General features: G+C 44.3%; 2 protein-coding genes across 2 annotated transcripts in view; both read left to right on the top strand.

Annotated features, from left to right (window-relative positions):
• The window catches only part of LOC104387720 (tumor necrosis factor receptor superfamily member 1A-like), a 17,645-nt gene extending 3,037 nt beyond the window's left edge, over positions 1 to 14,608 (top strand). The window contains exons 2-11 of the mRNA XM_009996506.1: positions 7,060 to 7,187; positions 8,992 to 9,193; positions 9,489 to 9,617; positions 9,939 to 10,088; positions 11,660 to 11,741; positions 12,063 to 12,130; positions 12,341 to 12,463; positions 12,813 to 12,850; positions 13,598 to 13,757; positions 14,307 to 14,608. Coding sequence (XP_009994808.1) covers positions 7,060 to 7,187; positions 8,992 to 9,193; positions 9,489 to 9,617; positions 9,939 to 10,088; positions 11,660 to 11,741; positions 12,063 to 12,130; positions 12,341 to 12,463; positions 12,813 to 12,850; positions 13,598 to 13,757; positions 14,307 to 14,608 — 1,382 coding nt within the window. The remainder of the gene's footprint in view (positions 1 to 7,059; positions 7,188 to 8,991; positions 9,194 to 9,488; positions 9,618 to 9,938; positions 10,089 to 11,659; positions 11,742 to 12,062; positions 12,131 to 12,340; positions 12,464 to 12,812; positions 12,851 to 13,597; positions 13,758 to 14,306) is intronic.
• Positions 14,609 to 14,885: 277 nt separating this feature from the next.
• The window catches only part of METTL16 (methyltransferase like 16), a 14,704-nt gene continuing 12,543 nt past the window's right edge, over positions 14,886 to 17,046 (top strand). The window contains exon 1 of the mRNA XM_009996494.1: positions 14,886 to 14,971. Within this exon, the coding sequence (XP_009994796.1) occupies positions 14,886 to 14,971 (86 nt within the window). The remainder of the gene's footprint in view (positions 14,972 to 17,046) is intronic.

The following is a 17,046-nucleotide window of genomic DNA, read 5'->3' as shown; positions in this document are numbered from 1 at the left end:
GGGGTGGGAGGGTGCCCTGGAGGGCGCCGGGGCCCAGCCGGGGACACGGAGCCGCCCGGCCGGGGTGGGGGGATGGGGGGGCCGGGAGCGGCTGCCCGCTGGGGTAGGATGGTTTGGGTTGGAAGGGACCTTCAAGAACAGCTGGTTCCAACCCCGCCGCATGGGCACACGGTCCGGTTCCAGTGTCTCGCCACCCTCGCGCTGAAGGGTTTCTTCCTGATATCTAAATCTACCCTCTTCCAATTAGAAACCATTGCCCCCCTTCCCCTCTCCCCGTCCTGTCACTACAGGCCCTTATAAAAAGTCCTTCCCCAGCTTTCCTGTAAGCCCCTTCAAGGTAGCGGAAGGGAAGACCCCTGTGAGGTCTCCCTGGAGCCTTCCCTTCTCCAGGCTGAACAGCCCCTACTGTCTCAGCCTGTCTCCATAGGAAAGGTGCTCCAGCCCTCGGATCCTCTTTGTGGCCCTTCTCTGGACCCTCTCCAACAGCTCCGTGTCCTTACATCGGGGGGTCCCAGAGCTGGATGCAGTGGGGTCTCAGAAGAGCAGAGTGGAGGGGGAGAATCACTTCCCTTGACTTGCTGGTAACTCCAGAAGTTGAAAAAAAGTTTTGAGAGCTTCATGAATAACCTGTTTGCTAGAGGTGAACGGCCATTCAGTGTCAGGAGGTCTGTGATAAAGCTGTGACAGTAGGGGTGGTGTCACCATCACAACTGGCTGTGAATTCTGGTATAGAAGTCACACGGTTTGTCCCTAAAACACCTGAGCATTCTAGTAACAAACACTTGCACGTGGCTGCACTAGGCTTGTAATGTTTGGTTAATTTGTTGCCAAAAAATTGTGACCGCCTTACTCAAAGTTAGGTTCTTCCAGAAGTTTTGTCTTTTGGGCTTGGAAGTTTTTGGAAACCAGGTAAAAGAATTACAGCTAGCACTACCAAAGCCACACAAGTATAACTGGAGTAGGAGCATTCTACACCTTGCATAACTGTGTACCATCTCAGGACCTAGGCTGGATACATCAGTCATTAGATTCCCCAAATTAATTATATTGTCTTCAGTTACATAATACGCTGGAGGAAGAGTGCCCTTCAGTGGGATTTATTTTTCTTTTTGAGGACATTTTTCACCTCCTATTTATGTGGTAATTTCAAGTTCTCAACTACACCACACTCATTACATATTTTCCATAAAATGATACAACTTTTTAAACACAATCGTATGTCTTACAGTTCTGATTCTGTCGCATGCCCTTCCATCTTCCGTTTCCCTGCCACATCATCCCAGATTTGCCCTCGTGGCCTTTCTTACTCCCTTTATGCCACCCTTCTAGTTTTCTGATTCTTTAATGTTTCCTCTGATTCTTCAGCATTTCCTGTAGCTTGTTTCCATGCATTTTCTCTTTTTTATGTGTCCTGAACCTCGTTTCCAGGTCTCCTGTGTTTTCCCTGTGCACTTTCACAGTAGAAAAAATGGCAGCTGCCTTCACTCTGAGGTCAGTGAAGTCAATTACAGTTTCATTTACTAAAGTCAGTTCAATTTTTGGGAAAAATAAGAGACAAAATAGCCACAAGGGTGTTTCTGGCATTGGTTCCTTTTGAAGGTGAAGAGAGGAAATGCAATTTTGAAGTTAGAAGCTATGTTATATAAAAATTGAAAACCAAGGCACCAGGTGCATTGTAAGAAAGAGCTGTTGGGCCTGCCATCCTGTTTCCAGTAGTGGCCAACAGCCTACCATGGGTCCCAGAGCAGGGCAAAGGTGCAATAATGAAAAATAAAAATACTTCCCTGGCTTCCAGTGGTCTGTGACTGTAGGGATTCCTGATTTGAAATGGTGTCGTCTTATTTCAGACTCCTGTGTTTTTTCTTCTCCTCATGCTTGTGATGATCTCTTTTGAAACCCAGACATGTTTCTGGCACCCTCAGCACTCTGGCAGGGGGTCCCACACCTCACCTATGTGTTCACTAAAAAAATACTTCCCTGTGTTTGTTTTGAACATGTCTCCTGCTTGGTTTTATATGATGCCTTTTAGTTCTTGAATTGGAAGGCACATAGAACAGCCATCCCAGTTTCTCTCCTTCAGTCATTCTAGTTCAGCTTTTCCATGGCATTTGTGACTTTAGAGCTGCTGTGGTATCCTCTGCTCAGTTGTCTTTTTTCCACACCGGTATTTTTAATTATTCCTCTTATGGCAGCCATTCTGTACCGCTGATCATCCCCATTACCTTTCTCTGTATCACATCTGGGTGAATTTATATTCTCAGAACTAGAGCTGTATTCAATCCTGATGGATTTATACATTGGCATAACAACGCTTTCTGTTTTGTCCTCAAATAGTTTCCTAATAATTTGTAGCATTTGATTGCATTTCCGATTGCTTTGTTCAGGCATGTTCATTCAACTTACTATCCAATTATTAATCTAATTTATGTTTTTGATGACTCTCCGCTTTTGATCAAGTGGAACGTGTCAATAGCTGTGTCTGTGCCAATTTCAATTGCATGATAATTTAAGTACTCACAAGTAATGAGCATTGTCAGCTTGGATGTCTTTCCCCTTTTTACTAAGTAATCAATTTTCTGCATTAGCAGCTTCCTTTGAGGTAAAGCCTGTTTTGTCTTTTAGCTCCTTCCTATCAATTTTTGTTGCCCATTACAAAGGGTCTCTGCTTTTATTTGGGATAGATGTCTGGTATTCTCATCAATAGTCTTGTCCTCACCCCTGGGTGCTTCCTTTGAGCGTTTGTTAGCACAGGCCTTCCTATTGCAGTCTTGGGAACCTGGCAGTAGAAAGCACATCTCAAAGCTGCATTTCTCTGTTAAGACAAACAGAAGTGTGTCAGTTCCAATGAACAGGGCTCAGCACATGACAATTATCTGACTCTTAAAAAACCTCACCTAATGAGTCAGTGAGAAGGGGCGTGAGGATGGCTGTGGCACAGCATGGGCTGGAGCCAAGGGAAAATCAGGATTGAAGAGGAACGCCCCTGCTGAGCCTTCCTGCAGCTCTTGCTCCAACAGAGCTCTGATGTGAGGTCCTACAGCTGCACAGCCGAAGTCAGCTCTGAGCACAGGCAGGTGAATTAGGGGGGGCAGTCATGTCCTCTGGGCTTTCTAAGGAAGAATGAAAAAGCTATTTTCTTACGGCTGTGCTTGCCTACTGACTTTTCCACTCTTCCATCTCTGCTAATATGAAGTAAAAACTTTTCACTTGACATACTGTATGTATGCACACATTTTTATGGTGTGAAGTTCATGGTCTTCATTGGTAAACCACAGTTTTGTTATAAAATGAAGATTTCTAAGACTTTTCTTCATTGCTTGAAAATATTATCAGTCTCCTAGTTTTAGACAAGGCCTAAAATACAGCATTTCCCCCGCTTGATCTTCATAAAATTAAGGATTATTTAAAATAATTATATTATAATTATTATAAATTATTATAATTATTATAAATAATTATAATAATTTATAATAATGTATCCTTCTTTTTACCTTTCCAGGTTTTATCAAGCAGTGAGAAAACTTCCTGTAAATTTTGCTTTAATACACGTTTCTTAATGTGTGAAGCAGAAGTTCTGGTTTCCTATGCAAATTAAAAACAAAGCAAACCTCAAAGAGGTTTTGCCAAAATGGCAAAAGCAGTCGAAGAACATAAAGGTAGCCCTGCACCCCGATTTCTTCGGTAGCTGATTACTCTGGGCAATATCTGTTTTCTTCTGACCTCCCAAGCTAGCTAATTTTTTATGACTCAACAGAAAAGGTTACAGATGACTGGTTTGTAGATTACTTGTGCATTGGTGCGTGTGTCGTGTTGAACTCTTAAGAAAAGCAAAGTTTCTATTAAGAAATACTTGAGAATTTCTGATGACTTGTAATGCCTTTTTTTTTTTTGCAGGTAGTTCTTTAGATTAAAAATGGAATTTCCAAAATGGCAGTCTTTTTAGAGAGAAGCAGTTGATTCATTTGTTGGTAGGGAAACAATTTATTACATGAGGAGTATGTTAGGTTGCAAAAAAAGGAGTAAGTCTCCTAACCCAAATTTTAACAGCACATCTGGATTTACAAAATAGTTGTATTCTGAAATTTAAGCTGTGTAAATTATTAATTTGGACCTATTTTGAACACAGGGACCTATTTTAATTTGGGGGGTTAGACTAGATGATCTTTTGAGATCCCTTCCAACCCTTAAGATTCTGTGATGAGCAGTACTGTTTTAATTGTTTGTAATACTTAATACCTGAGCACCTGCTCCAGCAAGCCTTGCATTCCTGTTAGCTCATGTGAGCAGGCGTGGGGTCTCAATGCGTGTCAGGGCAGGAGTCACTCCCGCCTGTCTAATCCCCCCATTCCCACTCGGTTCCATTTCTCTGACTGGCCTTGGTGAACTCCGCGCACCTCTAGTTATCCGCTGGCTTCCTGGGAGAGGGGAATCCTGCTCCTGGTGTAAGCCTCTCCATCCTCTCTTTTGTAGGTGTGTGCCACTGTCCCTGCTGCCTCTGCCCTTCTCCCCAAGGGCGAGGAGCCTGGCAGGTAGCAGCAGGGATACAGCGCCTTGCTGCTGTGGTTTGGTATTTCCTAGCCTTCTGGACATGGGCAGGTGATAATAGGGTAGCCCTGACATGCTGCACTTCCCTGTGCTATCCCTCTGTTTTGGATACTGTGTGGTTTTTCTCCTTGGCCTGAGGACAGTGCTCTCCTATGTCCCGTCTTATTTCCAGCCCCCACATCTTTCTTGCATCTTCACTTTTATCTTTGCCCTTTCTTTCTTTGACTTACTCTTGCAGGGATGTCACCTCACAGTTCTCTGGTCTGGTGAGGCAGAAGCAGCAGTGAGGGTGTGAATTGTAGTGGCAGTAATTTTAAAATTTTTGAGTTTGAAGGTGGTGCAGGAGCTCCTAACTCCAGTTTCAGCTGCCAAAACTTTGCATAGAAGAGCTTTTGGACTTGTGCAGCATTTTTGTTTCCCTCACTGTACCTGTCAGGCAGTAAGTGCTGGCACGAGACATGAGAAGGAACTAGGGTTGCCTCACATTGTGAGGAGAATATGTGGGGCACCCAACTGTCACCCAGAGGGGTGGAATGATTTAAGGAAGCAGCATTCTGGTTTTCCTCTGCCAGATTTTGTTTATTTCTGCAGCAGTTTCAGAAGTAAAACCTAGAGTTTCTGCTGACTTCCCTCCCCCTCCCAGGCAGTCCCTGCTCACTAAAAATGTGAATCACCAGTGTGCATGATGTGGTTTGGTGGTTTGGATTATCATTTGGCTTAGGAAAGAAAAGCTGCCCACTTCTCTGCACAGCACTGGTTAGTAGGTTCATTGTTTGTTCTCCTGGTAAGTGGAATCAGAACATGTATATCTATTGATGCACTATCACCTTAGTTCAGTTGTACAAGACCTCTAACCTTTGCCTTGGTGAGCTGTTACCAGTGACTTGAGGCCTCAGTGTATATGGGGCTACATCTGGCTGGCGACTGGTCACCAGTGGTGTTTCTCAGGGTTCAGCTCTAGGGCCAGTTCTGTTCAATATATGTGTCATTGATCTGGATGCAGGAGCTGAATGCACCATTAGCAAGTTTGCTGATTATATTGAACTGGTAGGTGCTGTTTTCTCTCCAGAGGGACAAGAGACTGTGCAGATGGATCTAGATAGAGTGGAGCACTGGGCAGTGATTAATGGGATGAAATTTAACAAGTTGAAATGCCAAATTCTGCACATGGCACAGAGTAGGACTGGGAGCAAGGATAATCTGGGAGAGGAGTGGCCAGAGAGCAGCCCTGCAGAAAGGGATCTGGGGGTGCTGGCTGGCAGCTGCTCAATGTGAGCCAGCAGTGTGTCCTGGCAGCCCAGAGGGCAAACTGCATCTGGGGTGCATCAAACACAGATAACCAGGCAGCCAGAAGAGATGATTATCCTGCTGTGTTCAGTATTGGTTGGTCTTACCTTAAGTGCTGTGGGCAGTTCTGGGCCTCACCATTTAGGAAGGGTGTGAAGGTCCTTGTATGTGTCCAGAGGAGGGCATCATGGCTGGTGAAGGGGCTGGAAGACACGTCTGGTGAGGAGCAGCTGAGGACTTCAGGCATGTCTGGTTTGGAGAAAAGGAGGCCAAGGGGTGACCTCATTGCTCTCTACAGCTTCCTAAGGAGGGAACATGAGGAAGGAGGTGCTGCTCTCTTCTGGGACCCTGTGATAGGACATGTGGGAATGTTTCAGAGCTCCACCAGAGCAGGTTCAGACTGGACATTAGGAAGCATTTATTTACCAGGAGGGTGGTCAAACACTGGAACAGGCTTCCTAGACAGGTGGTTAATGCACCAAGCCTGTTGGTGTTCAAAAGGCATTTGGACAATACCCTTAACAGCGTGCTTTAACTTGGTCAGCCTGGATGATCATTGTAGGTCCTTTCCAATTGAAACAGCCTATTCTAATTTCATGTGTTTCCTGAATTTTACTTTATCTCATAAGTGTAAATCAGTATACTGCTGAATGGCTTGGGCAGCTGCTTAAGATGGTGATGTTCTTTTCTCCACCATGTGAATAATTTTTCTAGAAGTTAGTGAGTCACTTGTGGCTGGTGACTCTCCCTTTCTCAGATATTCATCAGTAATAATGTATTAACTCTGGCTTGATTGCATTTATACACATGCTTTCACCTAGTCTGAAAAATTAAAAACACCTTTCCTGCTTTCTTTTGGTTTTGAAGATATATCTGACCAACTTTCTATTTTTATTTTTTTTTTTGGCTTGCTCTTTGATGCTTTCATCTGTTGATTCTATTGCTGACTTTTCTGACTTAGGGGCCAGCTGTGTATATTCTCATGTCAGGGGATTAATAATTTCCGATATAATTTTTTATTATTGTTGCTGTCAGACCATTTGTGTGAATGATCTTTTACCCATTTTCCTGCAAGCAGTCAATTTTGTAACACTATCAGCTGCTGAAACAAGTTTTATTTTTTACAGAGTTATCGGAGTGCTTGCATTTTTCCTATGGTCAGCTAATTAAGTCTGAAATTGTAGCTATTTAAATATGCAATTCTGTCTTTCCTGTTCACCATTTTAGCATCCGGTCTACTGAATATCTTTTTGGATATTCAGCTGTATGACAGCTCTCTGAAAAATGGAGTTTTTGCAGTGTCAGAGTTGCAAAACAGAGTTGCTGTCCTTCCTGAGGTTTTAAGTTGCTTTAATGTATGTACCTTTCTTTCCCAAGGCTTTAATTTTGAGAGAGAAACAGGACAGCATAGGGCTGTCACAGCCATCTCATTTTGTGTATCTTATTAAGCTTGCAGCCACAAAATTGGTATCAGCATTGTGGTTTACCCTTACTGGTTTACTTTGCTTTTGCTATACCTCTCCTAGCTGAGAAAAGCAAAAAAGAAACTGAACTCTGAAGCTGTGCCTGAACAGCTAGGCATCTTGCCACTTTCAGAAGAGCAAGCTGGGAACACATTAGATGCAGCGAAGTTGGTGCTGTAAAACTCGGCGTGAGATTCTGTGGATGGGGCAGGATGATATTTATTTGCAGAAAAGAAGAGCTGATTTTCATGCATTCACATGATCTGATGCATAGACTATGTTGGCACACACTGTCCATAATACACTCAGAAGCACCACACGTGCACGTCCAGATGCTGTGGCCAGGATCACTGGTGTGCAATGCAGATGATAAGGTGTCATAGTTAGCAAATCTTCGTTGCAGCACTGGGGTTTTTAGCATTACAAACTAGTTTTTGGACAAACCCATCATACCCTTCAGGAGTCATCAGCTGGTATGGGGATGCCCCTTTGCCACAGAAACTCGCTGACTTCAGGCTCCATAAATCTTGGGCCAAGTTGTTACCCCATTATTATTATTATTTTTTAACCTTTTCATTATTGTGTGTTTTTCCCTCGTTTGAATGCATGTTTGAAATACATGTCTGGGGTCTGTTTTTCTGTCAGGCCAAGAAGCGAAGGAATCTTGTTTGTTGTATGCTGTAATCTTGTTACCGTCCTCTTGGTGCAGGATCATTTGCTCATGAGTCATCTATTCTGTGGTTTTACCAGAGTGCAGACCTTTTGGCCATGACATAAACAGCACATTTCTCAATTTTGCTGCTGGGAAGAGTGTTCTGATAACAATGTCCAGGGAATGGTGTCCGTACAGGGCAGTTCTTTTAACCCTTTGTTCTGCTGTTCCTGTCTCTGTGTGTGTGTGTACAGTCACACTCTCTTACAGTCGTATTTGAGTCATGCCAATCTTGTTATTTGTGTAACATTTTTGACAACAGTTATTTTCAAAATGAAAAATAGCAAGTAAATATTAAAGGAATTAAAAAAAAAAAAAGAAAAAAGTGCACATTTTTGTGGCAGACTGTTCAGACTGAATGTTAACAGCTGCAGCTTAGACTGGTGTATGTTTCACAGGGGGAGAACTTGAAAACCAAGCCTTCCCATGTTTCTGGTGCTGACTTGCTCAGGAGAACTTTTGGAAGCTTTCAGTACTTTATATGCTGTGAGATCCTATCCTGGCTTCTTATTCCAAATTTCCCATCTGGTTTATTTATTCGGTAGAACTGCAAGTACTGGATGTGTTCCTCTCTCTGGAACAGTTTCTACATGTGCAGTCTTACTGCCTTCCTTAATAAAAGCATTCTTTTTCTCTTCAATAACTTTATTGCAAGCTGCAGCATTTTCAAGACATTGCATCTATAAACTGCACATCACAAAAACTATCTGCTTTATATACAGCCAGTTTGTCATAGAGACCGTTGTATGACATATTAATAACACAGATGACAGGCTTGTGTTGGGGTTTTTTGGGGGGTAAATAATCTCACACACACACTTTTGTCACTGCAGGTTCCTTATATTAGAATTGGTCAAGTCAATTGAACTCATTGTTATAATAATATTTAATTTTAAGTGCTGAAGACAGCTGTGCAGACTGCAGGGGCATAGGATGTTTTCTCACCTCATTTCTCTCCCTCTTTCTTTCCCTCCATATTTACAGGTTATCCTAACATTTGTCTGTGTGTTGATGAAGGAATCTGCAGGAATTGCTCCAATGCCATATACACTGCAAGTCTATCGGGAAGCTTTGGATGGAAGAGACCCCTCTAATCCCTTGAGGAGAGAAAAGAGGCAGGTGCAGTGTCAACTAGGACAATACCTACATCCCAGAGAGACCCACTGCTGCATGAGGTGCCATGCAGGTATGTAAAATAAATACAGTAGTAGTGACCTTCACTGTAGAGGCATTTCCATGTCCTGCACTCTCAAGCTGTCTGTCCTGCTGCTCCCTTTCCTTGATACCTATCACTACCCAGAGGAATTCTTATTCCTTGTATCTCCTTTTGGGCTGTTAGTGTTCTTCAGGCTGGTTAGAGGAAGCGTTTTTGGTCCTTACACAGTCAACTCCTGAGTTCCTGTGGAATCAATTACTCTTGTCCTCCCTAAGACAATGCATTTGCCTCCCTGTCAGAGCTCTGTTAAGTGATTTTCTTGTAGGTACCTACAAGGCAAAAGACTGTGATCGGCCTGACCAGGCACCTGTCTGTCTTCCATGTCCTAATGGCACGTTCACAGCTGTTGATAACACCATGTCTCAGTGCTTCCCCTGTACATACTGCCGTCGAGGTGAGTTATCTACAGGACCTGAGGAAAATGGGTGGTAGTGGTGGGGGGGCAGGGCTAGAGGGGATGGTAAGGTGAGTGTGGAAGCTTGGAAAAGTGAGCAATTGAATCGGAAGAAGGACACTGTATGGGAAGGGATTGGGGGAAGCAGGAATAGGGGTTGCCAAATTACTACAGTCCGAGACACAGTTTGCAGGCCTTGCTGGCCCTTCTCTGGGAAGATTAGAGGATAATGATACCTGTCATTGTCACAGTTCTCTCAGCTGAAGGTGAGGAAAGATGTTGGAATAACTGCTTCTCCTTTTTTTTTTTTTTTCCCTTCAGATTTCCGGCAGATAGTAGTGAGTCGTTGCACCCCAAAGCGAGATACTGTATGTGGCTGTCGGAAGAATCAGTATCAGATTGGCCTGTTAGATCTCTTTGAGTGCAGGGACTGCAGTTCATGTGTCAATGGAAGTATTGCCATTGTCAACTGTGAGTATGGCACGGATATGGCTCCAGTGCAGACATACTGTATTAGGGTAGAGATTAGCAGCATTCTTTACTTTCTGACAAGCTGCAGGACCTTGCCCAGTGATTGTAATTTTGGAAAATTCTTTGTCTTGCCTGCGCCCTTTGCCCAGAAAGACTGCTTGCCTTGGCATCAGTCCCTGTTTCTGTTGCAGATTGTCTTCCTTTTGTCCTTGAATGGTTTCTAAGTTTTGGCTGTTGTGAGAAGATACTTTCTACTTAATTTTGGTACTTCTGCCTTGCATGTTCTGAAGAAAGGTCTTTGTGCTCTAGAGCAGATTTCCCCCTTGCCTTCCTTATTTGTCTTTCTCCTGATACTCATTGTGTTTCCCTCACCAACTGCTGGAAGCACTCTGAGTACTGTGGCTGAAAATACTACTGATCCTAGGGTCCAGCTGAACTACTTGTCAGTTGGTTGCTGAGCCACCACAGTGTACTGTGCAGTGTTTTAAAGTAAGGAGCTGCTCAGGTAATGCTGAACTGTACCCAGTGGCATTGAGCATGACCTGGGGGTGGCGTCTGGGAGAAAGACCCATGATAGCTGTTCCAAGCTGCCTCATCTTCAGTCAGGAACTGGAGATCTTAACCAAATACTGCTTGTCGTCCTCCACTTTGTGCTGTAGTCTAATTCTGTTCATGTGCCTTAAATGCTCCTCATCTTGTTTTCCTAATGCTATCCCCTCTTCTTTGCAAACTCTGCTTTTCCTAATCCCTTTCCTGTCTCTTACCTTGCCTAGTGTGATATCTGCTGTCTCACTGATGAATGTATTCCCTCTGGTGCTCAGTATTCTTTCTCTGTCACACTTTATACATTTACACCTGTCCTCAAGGGTCATCATTGCATGCTGTCCTTGAGCAATTTCCTTCCCTCTTGGCTGATGTAGAACTGTTTTAGTCCTGTCCCTTGCTTGCTACAGATTGTATGCTGCTTGTTCTAGTACCTCTTTCACACAACTTTGTCCTTCTGTCAGTATTCTTGCCTGCTTCTTCCCACACCTTTTTTACTCAGTCTCCATGCTGTGACTTGCTTAGAAGCAATAGCTCTTTAATTTCTTAACCCTTCCACTCACAGCATAGCAGATCACAAGAGCGGGTCTGTGTCCAATGGCTTGAAGTGATTTCTCCGTACCCTTAACTGACTTCCTCACCAGTCCCAGCTGCTCAGGGACCACTTCTTCATACTTGCCTGACTAATGTGATTTCTCCTTCCTGTCATGCTTGAACTTGAGTGACTTTTCCCACTTTTGCACTGAAACTGTCATTATTCATTAGACCCATTTCAGCTGCACTGTAATTTTAGTCCCTTTCCAAGCCTCTACAGAGGTCTCTGACCTACCAGGACATTGGTACCCTCATTTGTTACCATTTTTATCCTTCCCCAACCCTGTCCTCAGACATAGACAGAATCCTCTTCTTCAGCAGCAGTTCTCTGGGCTCAAAGAGGGATAATCTCCCTCCCATCTTGGAGGGGGTTTTTCTCCTTTTTTTTTCTTCTCTGTTCAGATTATGGCAATGGTTTTGTCTTTTCTCTATAGGTTCAAAGAACAGAGACGCAATTTGCAAGTGTAAACCTCAGTTCTTCCGGACACTCAGTAATGTTTGCAAGCCTTGCAGCAGGTGATTTTTTTTTTCTCTGTATTCCCCTCCACTGAGTAGGAGAGACAGCAGACACAAGCCCCACAGAGGAAGGAAATTTTTCTCAAGGCTCTGTCCATCATGATATAACTTTACAACATTCTGCTATTTTGGAGTCATAGGGCCTCCCCCTCTGCCACCCTCAGTCTTCCCTGTGTAGGCATCAACCCACTAAGAACCCAAAGCTACACTGCATTGCTCTGCTTTGCAGGCTTATCTTGACTTGTCTGTTACTTAGGATAGTTGCAGATGGCTGGTGTTTCTCTTCATGCATGCTCACCTCTCTTGATTTGCTCTTTTCAGCTGCGTGGGAGAAGATTGCTTGCAGTGTCATAGTCCAGTGGCTACCTCACCGACTTCTTCTGGGCTGAGTGAGTACAGGGGGAACTGAGGAACAGTGGAATCTTTCCAGTGTGGGCTTTTGTTCTGTTAATGCCTTTTGTCAAGTATTATTTTCTCCACTATCTAAAATAATTTTTTTCCTCCCTACCATTTGCATGTCTTCACTTGCTGTTCTTTCTCTAGCACTTACCTTAACTTTCTCAGTCCTTTACTCATTTGTCTTCTTTCCTTTTGTCCAGATGGCAGCCTTGTCCTTGGCATCATCGTTACAATATTTGTAGTTATCTCTTTTCTCTACGTTATAAATAAAGTAGTGAAATTGGTCCAGAAAAATGGGACAGCATCGTCTTTCTTCTCCTGTGGTGAGTACAGCAGCATGTGGTGATATTAATTGGTATAGACATAATTCTCTGTCTGCTTGTGTATGTGCACACATGCAAGGGAAAAAGTGGGATCTTGTTACTCTGCTTTGCTGCAAGGCCAGAGGAACATGAGGACTTGACAGCTAAGCTTACTGCTGTAGTTCTTACAGCTCTGCATCTCTGCACACAGAGCTGTGATGGGAAGTGTGTGTGAGCTCATTGCTGGGACATCTGCATTTTGCTGTATAACCTTTTCGAGGGCAGGATTGTGAATATCTGCTTTCCTGTTTTCTCTGGGATGAGAGGAAGTGAAAATAACTTGGTTTTTTGTTATTTTTTTTCTTTAAAGTTCCTTTGCCCCAGACAACCAAGGAGGCACCACCTGAGGTGAGCAAGATGATGGTGTAAGAGTTTACTTGCACTTTCAACTATGTTAGCCTGGGATCCAGAGTAACATTTTCCCCCGTGGGCTGTTTTCAGGCCTTGTATTTTCAAAGGACATGAGTAATAGGGCTGTTTAATTCAGAAGTCTTTTCCTGTAGAGCGTGGAGCCATTAACATTTTAATTCCATTCTTCTAGAGGATGCTTTCCAAACTCCTGGCTTTTTGCTCTTTTCTTCCTGGATGCATTGCATCCCTTTTTCTCCCTATATACCCCAAGCTTGGAGGATTTAACTAATTTTACTTCTCTTCAGCTCTTGACCCCACAAGCCTCTCAATGCTGCTTCAATATTCTCTCAGATCCAATCTTGTTCTGCCATTAAGAGGGCCTAAGCAGTAGTAGAGGTGGGGTTTCCACAGCCTTACAGGGAAGTCTGACGGGAAAGATGGCAAGTGAAGCTTCTAGAATGGTGGTGATTTTCGGTCCCAGCCTTACTTGATTTTGCAAAGAAATATTTTTTCCAGACTACCATTTTTTATGCCAAAAGAGAATTAAACTCCTTGGGTTTTGCTGGAAAGAAAAGTTTGGTGCCTTCTGCTCAAACAAAGCATATAGGAAGAATTAAAAACCTCAGCACCTGCTCCCCACCTATCTTGGATAAATTTTAGTATATAAAGCTAGTGGTTTGTTGGAGTAGGCAGTTGTACTGTGCTGCTGTAGGTGATTCTGGACTAAGAAACTGTGTCTTTCAGAGTGAGGTAAAAAGACGTGAAATTTCCATCCTTCTTCCTGAGTCCCAGAAAGAAACACAATTGTTAGTGAATGCAACACCATCACCTGAACCTCCGTCACAACGTTCACAGGAGTTTTCAGACTCTGTCAGACCTCCCAGGAAGGCACAGCTTCCAGACAGTAAGTGAAACTCCTCCATTCTTCCTCCTTCCCCAGGCATACGAGAACCTGATTATACAGATGCAGCTAGGAGGATGTTGGACAGACCTCACCCTGTGTGCCTGACCTGTCTGTATACTTCATGTATGGCACAGTACAAAGCTAGAAGCATGCCTAGAGCCCCTGAGCCCGTATATGTTACACATAAACCCATTCCCTACCAGCAGGATGTATTGTCCTGTGTGGGGACATGCTGTCAGTCTTAATGCCTCTGGGATGGTGACCCAGAGCATTCTTTTGGTAGGAATGTGTGGCAGCAGGGTCCTAGGCATATGTGCTCAGCTCTGCTCATAACTTTACACAAGAGCATATGGAAGCATTGTTATTACTCTTTGACAGATAAGAGCAAGTCTAGACAACACAAGAGTCTGTGTGACTACTCTGTGGAAGATGTCAACAGGACAGGGAAATGCATGATCCCAAGGCACCATCCAGCACTGGATTACTCACATTCTCCCCTTAGGCTGCAGGATCCCTATTCTTACACTTTTATTTCTTCTCTTTTCCCAGGCCCTGCTATTCTCTACACAGTGGTGGATCATGTACTACCATCTCGGTGGAAAGAGTTTGTGAGGCGCCTGGGTGTGAGTGACACTGATATAGAGCGAATTGAGATGGAGCACCGGCGTCTACGAGATGCCCAGTATGAAATGCTTAGACTGTGGAAACTGCAGATGGGCCATGCTGCAACTCTGGAGCACATCAGCTGTGTTCTCAACCAGATGGAGCTGAGTGGCTGCAGTGAAGCTATTCAAGAGTCTTTGCTAAGACAGAACTCTCTGCAACCTTGCAGCCTTCACAGCCACCTTTAATCTATTTCTGCTTTAGTTGCCCTCACTATGAGTTTTGAGAGGATCGTAACTGTTTTCCTTTCCTTTCTTCCTTTTCCCATGCCTCCTTATCTTTCTAACACTCCTCAGCTGGGTTTGTTGGAGGCAGCAGCAGATGGTGCTTGGAGGAAGGCTGAGGTTTGCTTCTCAACCACCATGTAGTTCAGCATCTTTACATCAAGACAGGCCTCTGCAACAACTCCTTTGCCAAGGAGGGAAAGCACCTCATAAAGGAAGTGGTGTGTGGACTCTGACCAAGATGAAAACAGGAGCTCAGAGGGACTTGATAGATCAGCTGCTTCACAAGCAAGTTGTTGCTGAAACGGGTGCTGCACCCAGCATGTGGTGGGTAAACTTGTAGGGTGACTTGGTTAAGCTGGCTGTTTAGATAGTACTCGCTGACTTTTTTGCAGATCTAGTTTTTCTGCAAGATTCGGCAGTCGGAACTGGCTCACATTGCAGCCCTTTGATTGTTCAATCTGACTCAAGGGAAGTGGTGGGAGGACGTGCCTAGTTCTGGGAGCAGGAAAGGATTGCCCTCTTTTGGTGCCAAGTAGTTATCACTGTGGCAAAAGAGTCACGCAGACTCAGAAGTGGTGTCTCTGCAAGAAGCTGGAGGGCGTTGTCCTTTCCACATCCTTGCTTCCCTCAGGTTCAAGAATAATAAGGACTCAGAGCCAGTGAGTCAGATGAGAGGGTTGGTGCTTTTTTTCTCGAGACTTTTTTCTGTACCAAGAAACCATGTAAGATAGCATTAACAAACCACTTGCCAGTGTGTTTGTTCAGGTGCAGAGGGAAGATGAACGTGTGCATCTGTCTGGGTGAGAGGTACTTACATACCTGGTAGTGTGAGTACCTCTGCACATCTGTTGTTGCACACAGGTCGGTGGGCTTGTGTCTTCCTGCTTATCTATCTCTGAATGATTTGCTGTATCTGATCTAATTGCAAATGGGACTGTGTATATGTACATATATATATATATGTTTAGTAACTGTCGAATAACTTCACACTACTTGGACTAATGGACTGCATTCTGTGATTGCTACTTGGGTGTAAGAGATGTTCGGTACCATCTCCAGGCTCTCACCGTCACTTTATCGTGGGTATTACCCTGGGTGAAGGAGAAGTAGCAAAAATCAATTAGCCTGCATCAGGTGCAGGTTGTCCACACACTTGTAACGTGGATTTTTATTTTTTATTTTTATTAGTCCCTCATCCCTTGATCAGTGAGAAACTCTCTGTTGTAAATACACTAAATGCTCTGAATTAAAATTCCTATTTTTACTTCTGTTCTGGTTTTGTCCATATCAACTTCTGTGACTGTGGCTGTGGGTAGTAACATCCAGAAGTGGCAAGAGCGGGCTGCAAGAGTGGGTGGACTGATGGTCTGGTTTTAATATATTTTTTTTAAACACACGTTTTATCAACTTCTGTATGTAAAGCTTAGCTGCCCTCAAGTCACAGGAAGCTGGCTGAGGGCAGGAAGTAGGACTGAAATAAAATTCGGCTGCAGGTCTTCTGAGATACTCAATACTCATAGGGGATGCTAGCAGATCTAAACTGAATTTGTAGACAACATACAATAAGTAATTTTGATTTCTGTTTGGCTTTTTAAAGAGGACAATATCTTTAAATCAAATAATAATAGCTTATACTTTTAGACCTGGCACAGGCATGTTTTTGTCCAAGGAACCAGAGTACTGTGTTAAGGCAGTGAGGGCTTGTTCCTGCCCTCCCGGTGAGAAAACCTGCAGGTGAAAAGACTCCAAGTTCACAACAGTCAGTGACAAAGCCAGGCACTATCAGTCTTAATTCCCAGTTGAGGCTTTCTTTTGCTGTGCCTACATACTATTTTAATGGAGGCTGATTTTTAAAATGTATTATTAAATCAAAGGAAGCAACAAGGAGCTCACTGCGATGCACTTTGCCATCACCTTCCGTTTCATACTTTCTGTCCAACATTAACTACTATGAGTATATGCTCTAGATATGACACCGTGCTTGAAGTGGGCAGATCCTCAGGTATCTTCTCCAGGCTAACCTTTTTTTTCCCCTCTTTCTCAACACCAAGCCGTCCAACCCATCACTGAAGGTGTCAGGAGGCCGGCTGTGCCAGCCCAGCCGTGAGCAGCAGGCCCCAGCCCGGGGCCTGCCTGCGGCCGTGACACAGCAACTCGCGGCTCCGAGGCCTTCCGGGGCAGGCCAGAGCTCGGGCCGGCTGTCGGTGTGAAGATGAAGGCGCAGCCTCTCGGCGAGGCCCGAGGAAGGGAACTCGGAGCCGTTTCCCTTCACGTATCGTTTTGCCCGTCCCAGCCTGAAGCGGCGCTGCCCGAACGTGGATCATTCGGAGGATAAAGCGGCGGCGGCTGCTCCCTCGGGCCGGTCCCGCCTCCTCACGGCCACGGGCTGAGCCGGCCCC

The sequence above is a fragment of the Chaetura pelagica genome, unplaced genomic scaffold (genome assembly GCF_000747805.2).
Source record: "Chaetura pelagica isolate M959 unplaced genomic scaffold, ChaPel_1.0 scaffold490, whole genome shotgun sequence".
In the NCBI taxonomy this organism is placed as follows: domain Eukaryota; kingdom Metazoa; phylum Chordata; class Aves; order Apodiformes; family Apodidae; genus Chaetura; species Chaetura pelagica.
This window is presented reverse-complemented; position numbering and strand designations above follow the sequence as displayed.